Genomic DNA, 18,609 nt, shown 5'->3' with positions numbered 1-18,609 from the left:
CATTCACATAATAAGATAGAACATATTAAAACCGCGCTAGTGACTACATGAGGACAGCGATAAATTGCACATATAGGCACCTTGAATTTCTCTAGTGTTGTCGGCGCTTACAGGCATAATAACAGACACAATTTACACGTAGGCAATTACAAAACGCTTTGAAGTTCTTGTAAAAACGCCATTTGTTTTTTAATAGCGCAGCTTCCCTGCATATATTCGTCGACGTCCGTATGACCAATTACGTGCCATAAATTATTGCACCGAAACGCGGCTCATCCTACGCTAAAGCTAATAAAGATTAAAGAATCCATTTTATATAGGCTATTTAACCCATAGATAAAAAAAATTATCATTATATTTAGAATAAGTAAGCGATAGTGTCATCAACGACATTCAATATCAGTTTTATTTATATAGCAGCCTCGTTCCGGATACAATGAAGCATACTCCCTTACAAATATAGGAACTTACATCGAATAGATAACAGGAAATTTCACGAACACTGAACACAGTCATTCGATTCCATGTTTCGATATTTCGGTGGTTGTATCAGGAAAATATTATTATTATTTCACAATATTTATTACCTAGTAGGTATCTATATATTGCTGTTGGGTATATGAGTATAACAATACAGAGTGTTGGTCTATTCAGGTTTTCTCTTTTCCTACAAAAGATATTTGCCAGTGCCGTTTTAAGAATATATATCTGTGTATTGATATCTGTATCACTTTCATTATTTTGGTCAGTAGCGACAAAGATAAATACGATATATTAAAAAGATCGTTCCTTGAGGAAGTATCCAAATTAATTTCAAGGTTCAAGTGTCAGTTTGCATGGTCATTCGAAGAAAATTAAGCCGAAAACCTTGGGAGGAGCAAGACATGCTGCTCTATAAGGATCTGATTGTTCCCCGCGGGGATTTAGTAGTTGGGGTTGGAATCGACGATTAGGATTTTCTCTGATTGGAGTCCATAGGTGCTTCTTACTACACCGCATCTATCAGCTACGAACTTTAAACGACGGCGCTTCAAATCAATGCACTTTATAACCTCTCAATTTAAAGGCTTTAATTCCAAACGCTCCAATGAGCGTTATTTCGTCGTCTGGAGCGTTCCTAAATAACTGAAAGACTTCGCGTGAGTGAAGAGTTCCGTTGATAACAAGGCACAAAAAACAATTGTTAGGTTCCCTCTATTAATAGAAACCGTCCTTTCTTTTGGGGGGGGGAGCAGATGTATATGGACCTAAGCGCATACAGCTCATTGGCGTTATGACAATTAACCATTTAACAAGACACCAGATGCTGCAGTACCGTGTTTGGGCAGTCTCTCCGATCGGTTGTAGCGATCTTGATATCCTAAATTTTTCAATCTGAACAATATAGTTGTAGTTTGAAACAAAAAGTAAACTATCTCAAATAATATTGGGCTACTATTTCTGCTAATTAAAGCATACGTGCGCCGCAACATAGATAAAAAGTAGTCAGCAGTGACTCAGTATTTCATATTCAATCAGTCAATATTCAATAGTTTCAGATAAAGAAAAATTGAATTAAGATTTTACAACGAACAAATCATCCATAAGCAGGTTTAACCTATTCGCTCTCTGCTTGCACACAATGGTCTTACGCAGGTACTCTATAATAATATATTGGATTGTCATGCCCTAGCCCATAATAAAATGCCTCAAAAACAACGAGGCTAATAATCTTGGCGTTATTATGCACTGTATCTCTAGGAATGAATCTTAAATTCAGCAGATATTCCTTTTAATATTTAGCAAAAACAACTAATTTATGAACATGTATTTTTTCCACCTCGCACTCCCCCGTTTCTCTGCTCTTCCGTTCAAATACATCTGAATTGGCAACTGCTTATTTAGTGCTCGGTATAATACTCTTTATTAAAATCTTCTGCTTTGAAAAGCTATTCATATAATAGACACGCACCCACTGGCAGACATCAGCTTACGGCCTCATGTAAGCATAGTCAATCTCCGTGAGTGGCGTCAACGTTTGCTTGATAACTTGCGGAGAGCTGAAACGAAGCAGATAATGCGGACCGCCTGGCTTGTCGTTTGTACCTGTAAAAAGAGAAAGTGTACAACCAAATAAATTACTACAATTCGCTAATACATCATCGACAGAATTCAGAATTTGCCCTTAAACTTGTCCTCTAGCGTTACAGGGGGAACGAAATTTATGAGCATGACCTTTAGCAAGCGTTTCACAATAGACGCTGCACGCGGCGCTCCCATATGTCTGATGACACGTATAAACGCTTCGATAGATGAGGAGGATAAATGAGGAAAACATCGACAGATAGTATGTCGCATGTTGTTTTAAGACGTCTTCATTAGATAAAAAAGCTAATAAATGTATACATTCAAGTGGATTCGTAAAACCTATATAATACAAAGTTGTAATTTTTTAGACCATGTGATACAGTATCGCTAGCCTGTGTGTATAGAACATCTGAATACGACAAGGAAACGTAAATTAATGAAATTCAACCTAATTGTACATATAACGCAGAATGCATTTATTGTCATTTGAAGAAACAAAGATGTTTCGGTGTTCGTATGTCAAAAAAAGTCGGTTATCCTCACTCTTTGGCGTTGAATACTACCAAAACTCTGTGGACCACTGCATACGCACCGGAAATTCTCGAGCCTCCGAAAGGCTGTTGACCAACAACTGCTCCAGTCGACTTATCGTTCACATAGAAGTTTCCGCCAGCGTACTTTAGATACTCAGTCGATTTTTCGAGCCAGGCTTGTTCGCGCGCAAATATCGCTGCAGTTAAACCGAATGGGGATGTTTGTAGAGCTTTTTGCATAGCCGATAGTGTGTCCTTAGCGTCATAGACATATACCGTTACAACAGGTCCAAAGATCTCCTCTTTCATCAGCCTGCAATAGAATATAGATGAAACGTAAGAGAAACAGCCAACAATATGTCATAGATGGTTAAATAGCGTTGCGACGCATTCTGTTGTAATAGACTTAATTGAGGTAGAATGAAGTTTACGAAGGCAAGCCAAGCAGGCAGAAAGAACATCGGAGATTCACTAGCAAGATCCTATAATCGTTGTTTCAATAAAATGCATTAAAAAATGCTGTTTCGAAAAAAAAAAGAATTTTCGAACAATTATTCATGGTGACCAACCTGTCGTCTGGATCCTGAGTCTGAAAAATAGTCGGCTCAATAAACCATCCTTTTGTCGAATTCGTTTCTCCACCAGCCAAAAGCGTTTGTTTCGCTCTGCCGTATTCAATGAACTTTGAGATCTTTTTAAAAGCATTTTGGTCGATTACAGCCGAAGTGAACGAACTAAAGTCGAGAGGCGAGCCCAGCTTGAGCTTCTTATGAGCTTCGAGCATGCCTGCAGACAAGTCCGCGAAAAATATAGCGCTTGAAACAAAGACGATAGAAGTGCTACGCGAACAAAACGCTGAGTTTAATACACTCATGCTTACTAAAAAATGGCTGTTTAACAAAATTGAACGGTGGTTAAGTCATTAGACCAAATGAATGGCATACACTTACTGAGAAAAAATATACAAGAATCAGAAAATTTGCTAGAGTTGCTACGCCTAAAATAAAGTTGAAACCTGTGTAGCGTTGGCTAGATATTTCTGAGAAATTGTAATGGTCATCGTCAGTAAAGGAAACGGCAAAAAGACAAAAGACATACCTTCTTTTACCTTGGGCCATATCGTGTCAGGTACGTAAAGTCGTTCGCAAGCGCTGCATTTCTGCCCACTAAACTCAAAGGCAGAACGGGTCGTCTGAGCTACAAGAGTATCGATATCTGCACTTGAATGGGCAAAATGGAAATTTTTTCCACCACATTCGCCCAAGATCCGGGGAAGATTCTTATATTTCTCCAGATTGCTCGACACTTGCCGCCAGATCGTGCGGAACGTTGGTACTGAGCCTACAATGTTACTGATATTGTTAGATATCGTATAGTAATAATAATAATAATAATAGAAAGCTGTTAATTGGAAATAAAATCATCTTACCAGTAAAGTTGACGCCGGCGAGTTCAGGGTGGGCACTTGTCACATCTCCAAACGTTTTTCCGTCGGCAGGAATGAAGTTTACTACGCCAGGTGGTAAGCCGGCTTCCAACAGGATCTAAAGGTAGTTCATTCGATTTAAAACATGCCCGTATATATAGATAATTTCCCTTATTCATACGAATTGTATAGTATTTATGTGTCGTTAGCAGGACTCGCAGCAAAAACCCGAATATACTAATATGGCAAAAAAGGTCATATGAATTCTAGCTAATAAGTCGTTAGTGCTTATATAAATGAGTCTATGCCGTTGAAATTATATGAATCCTAGCAATTTTGATAAAATGTGTAGGATCAGGTAACGCAGACTGGCCCTAGCTTCCTGTAATAACTTATGTTATCCCATTCACCTTATAGATGAGGTAATTGGAAAGCACGGCTGAATCCGAAGGTTTCCAGAGAACGACATTTCCCATAAGTGACGGAGCCGTGGCGAGATTACCGCCGATTGCAGAGAAGTTGAATGGTGAAATTGCCGTGAAGAAGCCCTACAAATGTATTGGCAAATTATATATGCAAAAAGACTTACCATATAATACAATAATTAGCCCCCACGAATTCTTCTGTGTCGGAGAACGACTCAACTATCTATAATTTGAAGCGCATATTACTACGCATGGTAACGTGTTCTTTGAAACTCTCGCTTCTGATGACACAACTATAGTGCACAAAAAAAGAGCTCGATCCTAAAGAGCCTCCGTAGAATCCAGCCTCGTTTGTCTATAAAACATTATTTTGACTCACCTCGATCCCCCTGTGTCGATATTGATTGATGGTCACGGATGGATCCGGACTGATGGGTTGATATTTGACAAGTTCCTTAGCGAAGTACGCGTTAAATCTTAGAAAATCCGCAAGTTCTGCAGCGGCGTCAATTTCTGCTTGAAAAATAGTTTTCCCCTGTCCTGAAATACACTCATTATTCATGCTGCAATATTAATGTTAGTTTAAATATATTTTCAATGTTGTAGCACACTTTCTTTTCTATTGCAGTCACCATAAGCCATCAATCGACTTCGTTAATTACTAAAGGAACTTACAAAAAGTTATGGTCATTATCATCATGTGATTCATATATAACTATAGCGAATGATCAAAATAGTTACCAATCATAGTGGTAGCCAATAAATCTGCCCTGTACTTGTTCGCAACTAAATCGGCAGCTCGAAGAAAGATTTTTATCTGCAGGAAAAACAACCGAAACGAAATTAGAGTACGGAACACCTATGCAGTAAAATATCGGGGCACCGCACAAATATTTAAGAATTTAGGTTATTCTCATGAACATAAGTGGTACTGTCGAGTTGAATTATTTGCAATACCATGTATGGATCTTAGTATTACTTATAGTTGTCATTACCTTTTCAGCAAGGGGCGTCCTTTCCCACTCGACGCGAACGCTCAAAGAATCCTCAATTGCCTTCTGGATGAGGTTTGGGTCCGCCCAGCTGAATTTGGCCACTGTTTTGGTGTGATCGAACGGCTGCAGATACATTACTTACGTTATACATCTATAACGAACACTATAAATTATATAAACCTACAAATAAATAACAACTGTTTTGTCTATTATAGTTGTTAAACAGAATAATATAATGTGTGACCAGCTTACATCATTCTCTAGGTGAAATCAGATCGCACAAGTAAAACCTACTTTGGCAATTTTTATGGGGAATTTCCAGATCATTGTTTATATAGGTTTCCTACAGCTGTGGCTCTAAATGAAAATTAGATAAAGAAAACCAATATCATTTGTGCGCCATTAAAGAGAAACGATTTGGAACGACTTTATTGCTTACAGCTGTATGGGTACGGACGACATCAGTACGATATTCTTTGCCACCAATGATAATAGGCACGTCGGTCGTGGCATCCTTCCACTTGTTGAGGGCGGCCTCGAGTTGCTGTCTTTCCGGACTTCCCGGCAGATAATCAAGGATTGGTTCATTTGTAACTTCGAACTCGGGAACTGCCGCCGACAATTGCAGTGCACTAGCGTTTCGACATTGCTGAACAGCAATCCGACTAGTTGAGCTGCACCGCCGAAGACATGTAAAATACCGAACACGGTTAACTACCCCTGCCCTTAACATATCATTTTGGCTACTGAAAATAGTATTGGATAGTACTTCTTCGAAAAATATCAACCATATCATAAGATAGCAACTACGCCGTAATAAATACGATCGGTGACGGTACCCTGTTTTCATTGATTAAAGCAGAATTTGCCGCACTTGGCGAAAAACGTATACACGTATGAACACGTAGAAACTCCATGATATCATAGCACCAGTACAACGATTTTATTAACGCCAATCTTTATTATATATTTATTATTATATATCTTTATTATTATATCTTTATTATTAGAATATTATCCCTCTTGTTAAGAACCTGATGGGTCAATCGTTGCTTGTTAGTTTTACTATTTAGTTAAATGAAACGGCTAGCGGTAAAAATGCTATTTAAAAGGGAATATATTCTATATCGGCAAATACGTTTATCTGGCTTATTTTGTATAGCACGAACAACTCTTTTGTAAAGTTACACAACATTCTTCAAGAAAAAAAAGGTTCTTATGTGTTATCTATTATGAAGCTTAACAAGTGCCTGTTACATCACGAAAAAATTACATCCAAAATATGGTAAGAATTTTTTATCAACAGAGAAATTTGCCAACCTTTTATTTCGCCTTACTTTCGTAAAAGACTGTCCCTGTTTCTACAGCTCTTCGCCATTTTCAACGGTCTTTTTAAGTAAAAAATAACGGGAATGATGGTGCCTGAAATCTCAGGCCAACCTCCACGTAAACTTCAAATTAATCTTTCACATCCTTGATTGATATCTACAGGCAGTAGTTCTCCTAATCACCTCGAATGCCTATCAACGCAGAAATATTCCTCAGCTGAATGTTTGCTATGTTGTAATTGCTTTTTCGACTATCAATGTTTACATCGTCATTAGCGGTCTGCTTATCACATTGCCTGCCTGTTTAGTGGAAGCCGTGTCTTTTCAGTTGTCCATACCCTGCTTCTCATAGCGCCGTTACTTGCGCAGTAGGAAACGCGTCCACCTTGTCGTCGTAAGATAAGCACAGTCTCTACGAAATCATTTGAGCTTCCTTAACTGTTCCTATCGCATTGCATCAATTAGATTTTACCTTGTGCATATTGGTCAACTGATGGCTCGGCTAACTGTTTACGTTAATTTTAATCATCAGTCTTTTTTAACATACATTAACGTAATTAACAACCATGCATAAGTTTACGATTTACGTTGACTGTGTAAAGTATTAATAAAAACAATTCGTCAAATGAATTAGATCAAGAAAGTTCATAACAGTGGTTTGAGTCGAATAATGGTGTCTCGCTGAAATGGTTTAAAACGGTTCTCCAACCTTGGAAATGGATACATGAGCGGTATTCCATTGTAAAACAGCCTGCTGAATCTTTAGGTCACCATCTTTTGTATTAGCCTAGGCCTGATCTTTCTTAACAAATCGCAGTTTCCTGTTTAGAAAATATAAAGTCAAACTCCTCTTCCAACGAGTCACTAAAATTAATTCAAGTAACCTTAGAGTAGCAGGTAAATATGATAATGACAGGGTCAATATCTAATTAAATGCTTTTTGTTTTATATATCACGCTTTGGCTTTAGGTGTTCTAACTATGATGTTTTTCGGGTAGTTCCTGGTACATCCGCAATCTTGTTCCACTCATCAGCTGAAATGATTGAAAACCTCTAGCTTGGATTTAAATATTTAAATCCAAGCTAGAGGTTTTCAACTTAAATATTTAAGTTCGATCACCCTTTCCAAGAAATACGTTAATAAATATAAATGCACAAATCTCCTTAGCTTTTTATAACCATATAACCTAAATATGATTTATTATTTCAAAAGCTCCAATTTTGATTCGCCCTAACTGACTAAGTTTGTATCAATTTAGTGGAGTCGAAGATCGTAATAAATGCTATTTCAAGCTTTTTTGTACAAGGTTAAAAGTTCTCCGCATTGACACTGCCAGAGGCCTACAGTGAGCCATATACTGATACAGAAATGGATTTTAGCACTGAAATTCAAACTTCTATATTATTTGCTATCTGCCATAGACTTCCTATATTTAGACTCGTAGATTTCCTATGACAGATTAAAACGAGTCTTCATCTACAGTTGAGCTTACGACATATATGTAGATATTGCCAAGAAAAAAACGTGTTATAATTTTACCTTAAATAGTAACGTGAGATAAGCATCTGATACCGGAAGTTGTAAAGTTATAAACAAAGTTTCAAACGATGTCAGTTGTCCCTATATTGACCTAAAAACATTTTAACATTCAAAGAGCAGGGTGATATTGGTTTTTGTGGGCTCAAAGTTAGAATGCATGATTTAAACGCATCTAGATTTCTACGAATCGATCGCACTCTCGACAGTCTTCAGGACAGATAAGACTTGTTAACTAAGCCTTGCATTATAGCACGGCTGTAGCGTTGACAACGCACAAAGTCAGCCTGAGGAGATCGAACATTTTGCCAGCGCATGAACCATAGTGCGAGTGCCGTTCCACAGGAAATGCCTCTTCTGGCCCACTCGCGCCCGGTAGTAACGGAGAAAGACCACAAAGACGTTTAGAGGCTCTTCCCATTATGTAGGATGAAACTTTCATTATGTGCTCTCAGTGATGGCTATAAATGCAGAATAAGGTTTACTCAAAGCATATAGATACCGCGAGCAAAATTAAGCGTTTACGAAGTCCACCTATATACCACATATATAATTAGATAGGGTACCAATATTGCGTGCTTTGGGTATCAGATACGCCGAGTCAAAAGGCGCATCTGTAACTGCACCTTAACTCTAGTTAACAACGGTATAAGAATATTTCGAAACGAAATATGTAGCCTGTTGGTGACACATGAATATCTAGTTGGATAACAACGACGTCGTCTGAAATTTTGCCTGAGCTAATCGACAACTTTGGTCTACGTCTCGACGTGTCGCAACCATTTCTTTTCTAATTGTCATATATTACGTCAACATATGTCTACCTGTAATACCGTTTAGCTGGAGTTCAAATTATAAGACCGCGTATCGGTTATGTACCAAACTTCAGCAAATCTATGCAGCTAAGTTGTCGATCCACTACCAACAGTTATTCCTAACAAGACAAACATGTTGTCGTTTTTAAGCTATACACAACACCCCCTTAATGAAGCTTACAGTGTCAAAAGTACCTCTTATTATCACTTGATGAATACAGATAGATAGTACAAACGATGCATTCGTATATCTCTTTTTCGCAGAAACCGATCGCTCGTAGCGCAGATATGCCCAAGACAGGCGCTCCTCGTCGGGCAATATCCCGCTTAATTTTAAGCATGATGATTAATGATTCATTATTTAACACTTTATAACATTCTCTCTTGTAGCACTTACCTCTGACGAATTGCGGCTCGCAGAATTTTGCCTCCTGATTGAAGCATATTTACAGGAAGTCGGTCGTCCTGAAATGTGAACACACAATAACCTATACACTCAATTCAAACAGGCTGCACCAGTTTGTCAATACCCAAAAACATGGGTATGCTGGATAGTAAACACTAGACGTACGCGACCATACCAACAATATGATACCGTTATTGAAAGGAACTCATATGAAAGCCAGGAATAATTCGCTTATTCGTTTAGTCAGACGCTCTGACCGTCGGGCGCAAGGCACATCAAGGCATATAAAAGGATTTTAGCAGATTTTCCTTAATTGATTTGAGTGGAGTTGTGAAATACACAATAGATATTAGCATCCATTGTACGTAATTCAGTTTAGTATAGAACATTCGTAACGATTATTGAATAACGTGTTTACAGTTTCCTGTCGCTTACTTATTAGGCGCCTGACTCTGAGAAGCCGAATGGTAGGCAGCTTTTTCCCAGGGGAATTGCAGGGTAAGAAGGAGTCTTAAAGGCGTTCCAGTCGTAGAATGGCTGACGGGCGGTTGCACGGCCTAGCAAAGATAGTTGTTTGCTGCTCTTTTCGTGTACACGAATGTGCACGTTAATTTAATTAATGTCCAGCTAATCTAGAACTCGTATCAGGAAGAGGGCCTATTTTTTTCACGTCTGCATTGGTACGTAGGCAGCTCGTATTAAAGAAAACTTCTGTTGCTTGAGTAGAAAGGAACATCATGCAACCAGCAGGTGCAGAATATTCCATATCAGTATTCATCGAGCAACCAAAAGATACCCACATCGTAATGAATATTGAGTGACATTTTAAGTCATCAGTGTTACTTACCGCAGCACAAAAAGAGTATAACTAAAATGCTGATTCGATGAGAGATGAAGAACACGCTGATGAATATACTGAAATAGAAGAATTCTAAAATATTCTAATATAAATAAAAAATCTAATAATAATAATAATAAAAGGAAAATGGGGCGCTATATATGAGTAACTACTGGCTTCAAGGAGCAGGTAGTTGGGTAGCTGGCATAAACTTTAAAAGTGGTTTAAAAACACCTGAAGTATTGCTTAGATAAAAAGCACTAAATTTGCTTTGATATTTTGCGCAATGCTCTTCTTCTTTTCTTTTTGACGGCAAGGAGCTGTTTGAGAGTTTCGAATATTTAACAACCATCTGAAACTATTAAACAACAACCTTAATTGTGAGAAAAATCTGAGAAATTTGCTGCGTAGAAGAATCCGAGCAGAGGGAATTATTCTTTGGGTGGTCAACCGCATTTAAAACGAATCTTGCTTCAATTAACATAATTAAACTCCAAGTAACATCAACAAGAGTAAATTAAAAAGATTTTCGAAGCGAGGTACTGCAATCTACTTTAAATTTACAGCAATTCAAAACCAAAGCAGCTAAACTATTCTTAATAAAAATATACTTAATATTTTATGGAGGGTTCGCCTTCGGTTTTCAAATTTGATTGCGAATTTCGATTTCTGGAGACGTTTCCTCAATGCGACACCTACCGGAATTTCTTGCTTACCAATCCCAACCATGTTCGGTCAACACGACCAATCCTCGAAAAAAGCAATAATCAGAAGTCGTTTTTCGACGACGCGTAGGTTCGATATTGGCAATATGATAACGTTTAATTACAAGAATTGTTCAAAAAGACGCAAAAAATTAAAATGATTGCTAATAGCAGGTTTAGTGTTGAGTTTATGTCTACGATAAGCCCTCCCGGAGCCCATACTTACTCGCTTTTTTATAGTAAAAACCAGTTCACTGAAGAAAATCGGCCTAGATAAGGAAAATGATCATAAAACATTGTATAGTACTGATTAAAGCAACTATTTAATTGTAGAAAAAAAGATACATTAATTAGCAGAAAATACCACAACTAATATAAAATATCGGAGCACAAACTACAGAGGAAGTTTACACAATGAGATTTTTGTTAATGAACAAGAGACCTTTGAACGTACTATGCTTTCTGTTCTGTAGAACGAGATGAGTTTCTTGTAGCAGTAGAAGAAGCTTTCAGAAATTCCACAATAATTCTATTAACTAGTTATAACATACAAATCATTTTATAATTTTTGGTTGTAGCTAGTTAATTTTCTACGAGAATACAGCTTTCCATCCTCACGTAGGATCATTATGCATTCTATATTTTTTGGTACTACAGGTGTCACAGGTATAACTTTGCAAGGTCACTCGCAATAACTAGTCGGTTGCTAAGACTATAGCTGGGATTAAATAGCATTTAGATACCGAGATAAAACAGTCTGTAAGAACTCGACATCTCGCTGGAAAAGAAAAATGAAGCGGCTTTTTGATTCAATACATCTTAAAATGCCCATCTTTATAAGCAAGTGCTATGAACATTTGGTATTTCTAGTACTTAACTTTAACCGTCGACTTTGATCCGACAATAATCTTACTGCTATAGCGTCTAGGAAAGGTGCTGAACAGCACCTTTCCGTGTAAAATTTATACAACGTAGCGTAAAGAAGTCAGACTACTGATTACTGCTTTACGAATCAGTGGGAGGTAAGTTTCGGTCAATCTTACCTAGAATGTTCGGTTGTTTTATATATGAAGAACCTCAAGCATTTACCTCCTGACTAATCAATCATCGTCGTAAGAAACGATAGAGGTGATTACATGATTTTCTGTATTCAGTATTATCAAAATCTATTTTTTGATGCATATTTTGCAATGTTAATACTACTTATATTAGTTTTAAACTGGATACTTGATGGAAATTACGCTTATACAGAGTAAATTTTCTTTTTAAACAAGGTCAAGCGATGACTTGCTATTCAAATCTTGTATACGCCACATAAAACTATCCACTGAGATCGCCCTTGTACTCTATGTACAATATACAAATATTTGCATAATAAACATACGCTTACAAGTTAAGAAAAACATTTCCACGTCTTTCGTGGAAGGGTATTTTACACCCTACAATGTAAAAATTGATTAAAATCGTATTCTCTAAGTCACTAATAGCACTATTTAACAGCGTAGAAACAGATAAAATAAACATAAAAATAATTTATAATACTATACCATTTAATCACTTTCGTGAGACATGTTTTGGCTTGAAACATGCAATAAGTAACAATCCTTTTTTGAGGCACCAACAGCAGAGATCCGACGACTCATTGAAGATTTTTGAGTCACCGGCCAGAAAAGTTTGTTAGTTTATGCCAACAAAGACGATGATAACAATACTTGCGCAGATGATTGTATATGAATGATAATATAGCTAAGGAGCAATATAAGTCGTTACTAGGGCATTTACATATTATATTTCATACATGTGTTCGAGATATGCGGATGCGGAACTGAATCAATCAACCTTCAATTGCAATATTCGAATAACCTTAGACTAGATTTCTTATATAAAAACTTTCAGCAGCAGTTCTCGTAAAGGCGACATAATTACGATGGGTCTGGTGAAATATAAGTTAGTTGGAAATCTTCCTGACAGGCTATTATACATTGTGTCTTGACGTGAGGTACTTCAAATGGTGTACGAATTCTCGACAAAAGCGCCTTTCTTCCCGAGTAGTGGCCCCGATAAAAATGAATGCAGAGCAAACGTGGGTCGATGAACTGCGATATCGACAGCTAAGCGGTTTGCTACTCCTCAACAAGCCTGTTCTCCTGATGACACTTGACTACCCAAAGGGGGCTGCGCATTGAGGACGCACTACTGCTCCGCTCTTCTGCTTCCCACGAAACCACAAAATCAGCTGCGGCCGCATTGCGGGTTAAACTTCTGAAAGTAAGCATCCAGATTACTGATAAGTAGCAACGTCTATCTTACAGAATTAAGCGAATAATCCAAACAACAGTAGCACATCAAAAATGCACACGATGGTAATGAAACGGTCAGTTAGTTAAATATGAACTACTGAAGACGACTACATACAAAGCGTAGTAGATCAGTCTTTCGAGACCAAACAGGTATCATTCAATTCGCGTGTTATTAAGCAGTTATGTAAGCTGGTCCTTTTACGGTTCTATTTACCTCTTGTTCTGTATATAATGAATAGCTAGGCCCATATATGTAACCTCATTTATGTATCGTCATACTGCGCACAAGAGCGCAAAAAGTGACTGACGTGACTTAACTAACCCGCAATGAGCTACAATGTACTTCACAAGAGTGTTTCTGTCCTCCTCGTTCTCAACATCGCTTTTTATGTAGAACGTTTTTCCACCGAAAAAACGTCCCAGATCGCCGCCATCCCATTCTGGTACGTCGTCGTCCTCGTCCATTGATTCGTCCAGGGATTCAGAATTTTTTGTTGTTTTCTGCTTTGAAGGTGAATCCACCTTTTGTAATTTAGTGTCATTTCTGCTACATTCACCGTCTTTACTAAGCGTGCTTTTACTTTTGACTCCAAACCGTTTCTTGCTCCTAGGTCGTTTTTTCCGACGACTATCGTCATCGACAAAGTCGTCTTCATCTAAGGCGATAGAAAATTGAGTTAAAAATTAGCCACATATAACGGAGTTAATCTGTATCTTGTGATTGTATTCTACAACATCATGAAAATGTATTCAATAATTCGCTAGTACTGGAAAAACTATGTCTTTTTGCATTTTATTCATTTTGGCGTAGGTTTTTGTATGCCACGCATCAGCGCTACCAGTTCCCAGAGCCGGCACAGTATTGAACATCTTTATGAAAATGCTACTACATTACTGCGTTACGCACAATTCTAGATTTACCTTCTTCACGATCTTCATAGTTATCGTCACCCTTCACTCGAAGTGATTCATTAAGTTCATCGTCCCTCTTTTCATGGCTCATGTCAATTTGTTCCTCCTTAGTAGGAATATAATCGCTGTCCCCGTCGTCTGTGGCCTCCTCTTCTTTATCGGCCTCAGAGTCGTCGTCAGCGGGGGTGTCGACGACGTCAAGTACCTTTATATATGAGCATATGACATACCTTTTCGTAATACGCACCTAGCATTACGAGTTTATGTTAGAAGCTATCATACTGGATACGACGGGAGATTACGGTACAGATTGTAGGAATGAATATGTCAAGTAATGTGTTAATTTGCTCTTTTGAGGAATATTTTAAAGGAACGTAGTGTACGTGTAAGTAACGTATGCATGTACAGTTTGGCCTGCACCAGAGACTAGTGAGGATTTCAGTTCAAGATACACATACTCGTGTCTTATCAAAGGGGTAAGAGATTATCACGTAAGATTTTTGAACGCATTTTTTAACATTCACTAACATAGTGGACACAGATTTAGCTATATTCATAGAATGAAACAAAATTAATTCAACGAATAATTTCAAAATTTAAGTTACAGTTTATATATATATGAAGCCACTGTCGTAGTCGATAGCGCGTAAACCTGCAACTGACGACCCAAACAATGATACGATGCAAACCTCTTATCGGTATCCAGAAATTAAAAAGCATTTTACCTCGTCTTACCTTAGCTTTCTGATTATTTAAAAATAAATTACATCTTTATGCAATTTTCCTTAGGCGTCAACTTTATTGAACTTTTGGAAAAGATAAGTATCATTACCGCATCATTACATACCTTGTCTCGATACTTCCCGCATTTGAAATTTCTCCAAGCGATCTGCGCACCGGCCTGTTTACAAGCATCGATCCAATCGCGCGTAACAATCTTACCGCCAATGGCTGCTACCTGCGCCCATTTCGGCGTATTCGCAAATGCACAGATTAAGTGTGTGCATTCATCACTCCAGTCAGGCATGTATCTAGGCACACACATATAGCAAGCACAAAACATGTGTACACCCAGGTGTGACTGCGTGCGTATTATCAATGACAATAATTATAGTATAATGTTATATCTAACAAATTCTTACACCCAAGTGATTTGCATTACAAATTGCTTTTTCTAGTTTGAGAGAGTTGCACCAAACCATCTATTAGATTGTTGTCTTCAATTGTCTTCAATAATCATCCAGAAAGCTTTCTTGTAAGGCCTCAAAACGTATGTACTTTTTTTTATCCTATGCCAACAATGCGCACAAATATTGCTGCAGAGATTTTCACAAAAATAAAAGCAGTAGAATGTATTATCCCACTTAAAGCCTGGCGAACTGCTATGGTGCCGTTGACAAACTCACTGCCGTATAGTTTAACTTGAAGCTAAGATTCGCTGAAAGCTTTTGAAATATTCAGTATTGTACAGACTGGGACTGCTGTTCTATACAGAGTTAAACTCAGATAAAAATACTTTTCAAGTAGATATTGTGCTATTGACAGAAGAAAAAACGGTGTGTCTGTATTTGTAGTATATTACTATCATCATTTCTCGTAAAAAAATTACAGTGTACTGTCCCCAACATAAGCTTAAGGCTATCAGCCATGGAAGTAATTTGGAGCACGTGTACCTTGTGTTCCTTGCGAAAGAAGTCAACGTGTATTTCTATGGGTTGTTCAAAAAGTGAATTAATCTAATAAAAGGAAAAAATAAAGAGAAAGCAATCAAAAACAACTAGACATTTAAACTTGAATTTCTCTTTACGTATTCCTAGCTCGCAAACCAAATTTTTCCCATTGCATGACTAAGATCCATTAACTACGATATACCCACTATATTGACATAGGTTTGACGTTTTCTAGATAAGCTCGAAAATGTAATTCTTACTTCTATTTAATTGACACCTCTTTGTTTAATAGATTAGATGAACTTAAAAAGATACCTTTCTCCTGAAAAAAAAACCTAGGAATATTCAAGAGCAACTATTGCACACAAAATTGTTGAAAGTTTTTTATTAGGAAAGAGGTTCTACATCGTGTTTCTGCAAAGATCATAATAATAATTAAACCTAATAACGTATATTCACAGCTTTTTAGGCTAGTGGCTCAAGTAAAGTTTTTTAAGCATAAGTTTTCGTTATTGCAAAAAGTTGTAAACACAGGCAACATTTTCCTCAAAAATCAATAAAACGATTTCAAATTACATTAATTTTATAGCGGAAAAAGGCTTCATTTCTTGTTAGTCAATGGTATTCTCGGTAGCGTACTTCCTATAAGCCATCTTATATTTAAACCTACTTTTCCACGCATGACTTGTATTTTCCACTGTTCTATACTTGATTGTATAAACAATTAACCTAGCTTCAAGTAACAATTCTTGTGGATTCGTAGGATGCTCAGCCGGACTCTGAGCAAGTTTAAGATATTTTGTGCTGATTTTTGGCTGGTAAACCGAGAGACGCTGGATAACTCATATCGGTATATCAATCATAAAATAAGCAGAAAAAAAAATGCTATTTTTTCTTAGGCTAGCTATACGTACAAACATTAAAATATTTTGCGAACTTCTAGTTATTCTAAGAGTATGATTGGATTCAGCTAATACAAAACACCTGGGTCATAAGTGGTCTGGTCATTCTAAGAATGATTCAAAATTGTGATTCATGTATTGTTCTGTTAGCAGTTGTAATCATCCGCAAACAATGTTCAACAAATGATTCGGCCAGTTAAAACCTCGGTTGAAAAACTTATAGAAGCCATTTTATTTTTTCTCTACGGAAATTTTTTTCCTAGATAGGGAAATTTTTTTATAAACAGATATGAGACTGAAAAATAAGATTAGGATATTCACATTAAGGCACAACTACACATGTTTCCGTATGAATTACTAACAAAAAGCACCGTTTTTGTCACATGTAAAACCATAATATTTGTAGATTTTTATTTATCTATAAAAACAGTTTTATGTACAGCGTGCTCTAATGCAACATTTTGTCAGGCCCAGCGAAGACGTAGTGTGGGGTCCTTCATCAATGGTGAATGCCTTGACTACAAATCGTATCCTGATGCTGCTACCGACCAATAACTATTAGGCCACCATGACGAAATCTCAGTAATGATTTTGTAATGATAGTAAAACTTCAGCAAACATTTAACGTATCTCTCACTTTTCACTGAGATGTTCTTCCGGATTAACCTTTAATGCTATGAGTAAGACATGTATTTCTAGGTTAACGTAAAGAGCTGCTTTGGCCGAATAAAACATGCTAGAATTTTCCAAATTGATTAAGATTCATTCGAGTGGTTTAACCCCAGGTACATTAGATAAATGCATTACTATACCTTATGCTTTTCTTTAGGATTCTAAATTAGAGTGGATGTGTGGTACTTGGTTTGAAGAGTAAAGGCATTAAGCACCTACGCCAATATAAACTTACTAAGCGCTAGTAATTTGTACAAACCGATATAACGGTTCCGTAGTGTCTTAACATGGTTGACATGCATAAATTACTGTCTTATTTGTCTTTACCTATGACAGGAAATCGTCCGTCAGGATATGTGCAGTTATGTATAGGCAGCCAGTATTATCGTATTTTTTTTCCAACCAAGTAGAAACGGCAATGAGCCAAACAAAACCAGCATTACGATATACACTGTGATATATTTTGGCTTGAACTAGAAATTAATTCGCCACATTTCTTTTCTTCTCCTTCCTCTTTGTCTTCTTATGGTTATTACTATTACTATTGTTATTTTTATGATTAATGGTAAATCACAGGTCAGAAATGTATAATGGCTGGTGGTAAAACGCGGCAGTGTTTCATAATAAAATGGAACAATAAAAAACTACCCAGGTTAACCCATTTTACCTTGTATATTAACCAAGGCAAAATTCAGTATTTATCAAGAGTAAATATTATAAATACGCAACCATGATCACAAAATGACCAAGGCCTCGCGTTGTTTATAAAAGAAAAACAGGGATTTGTTTATTGACGTAAGCATTTGGTATGCAGTGATATACCCCTTGAAATCACTCAATAATTATGCTGTTGGTAAAATCATTGTCGCCTTCTACAGATCACACTAAAGATGTTCTTTTTTCTTGTTTTTATCATATAAGCTACGTGAAACTTGCTTGCTTACTAGTGACACGATTGTGCCATGGCTCGATAGTGTAGAGTCGCAAAACCGGTGACTTCACAGTAGCTTACGCATCATTACAATAGAGGTTATCAATACCTAGATAATTTAGTGTACATCTCTTTCACACTCATATAT

At 37.1% G+C, this 18,609-nt stretch overlaps 2 protein-coding genes across 5 annotated transcripts in view; both read right to left on the bottom strand.

Moving 5' to 3' along the window:
• Positions 1-380: 380 nt before the first annotated feature.
• Positions 381-9,746, bottom strand: P5CDh1 (delta-1-Pyrroline-5-carboxylate dehydrogenase 1). The gene is made up of 12 exons (XM_086970850.1): positions 9,722-9,746; positions 9,524-9,591; positions 5,886-6,120; positions 5,447-5,569; positions 5,193-5,268; positions 4,831-4,991; positions 4,437-4,574; positions 4,030-4,144; positions 3,699-3,941; positions 3,170-3,386; positions 2,660-2,913; positions 381-2,085 (listed from the first exon to the last, which is right to left on the bottom strand). Exons 2-12 carry the CDS (start codon positions 9,568-9,570, stop codon positions 1,970-1,972), a joined length of 1,725 nt encoding a protein of 574 aa, XP_086826976.1. The 5' UTR covers positions 9,571-9,591; positions 9,722-9,746; the 3' UTR covers positions 381-1,969.
• A 2,857-nt stretch (positions 9,747-12,603) lies between these two features.
• LOC111266284 (DNA repair protein XRCC1) overlaps positions 12,604-18,609 on the bottom strand; it is a 12,809-nt gene continuing 6,803 nt past the window's right edge. For all 4 annotated transcript variants that reach the window (XM_022843646.2, XM_022843649.2, XM_086970849.1 and 1 more), the window contains exons 7-10: positions 15,134-15,317; positions 14,296-14,491; positions 13,697-14,030; positions 12,604-13,336 (exon numbers count right to left, since the gene is read on the bottom strand). In XM_022843646.2, coding sequence (XP_022699381.1) covers positions 13,198-13,336; positions 13,697-14,030; positions 14,296-14,491; positions 15,134-15,317 — 853 coding nt within the window. In that variant the 3' untranslated portion in view covers positions 12,604-13,197. The remainder of the gene's footprint in view (positions 13,337-13,696; positions 14,031-14,295; positions 14,492-15,133; positions 15,318-18,609) is intronic.

This window comes from Varroa jacobsoni, unplaced genomic scaffold (assembly GCF_002532875.2).
Source record: "Varroa jacobsoni isolate VJ856 unplaced genomic scaffold, vjacob_1.0 scaffold_1069, whole genome shotgun sequence".
Classification (NCBI taxonomy): Eukaryota; Metazoa; Arthropoda; class Arachnida; order Mesostigmata; family Varroidae; genus Varroa; species Varroa jacobsoni.
Note: the sequence above shows the minus strand (reverse complement) of the source record. Positions and strands in the feature narration are given on the sequence as shown.

Bases quoted from the DNA above. Each gene is read 5' to 3' on its own strand.
- P5CDh1 (XM_086970850.1), bottom strand. From the start codon at position 9,570: ATGCTTCAATCAGGAGGCAAAATTCTGCGAGCCGCAATTCGTCAGAG. The intron at 4,145-4,436 runs GTGAATGGGATA...AACTACCTTTAG, and splicing joins CCAATTACCTCATCTATAAG to ATCCTGTTGGAAGCCGGCTT. The intron at 2,914-3,169 runs GTTGGTCACCAT...ATTCTATTGCAG, and splicing joins ACTCAGGATCCAGACGACAG to GCTGATGAAAGAGGAGATCT.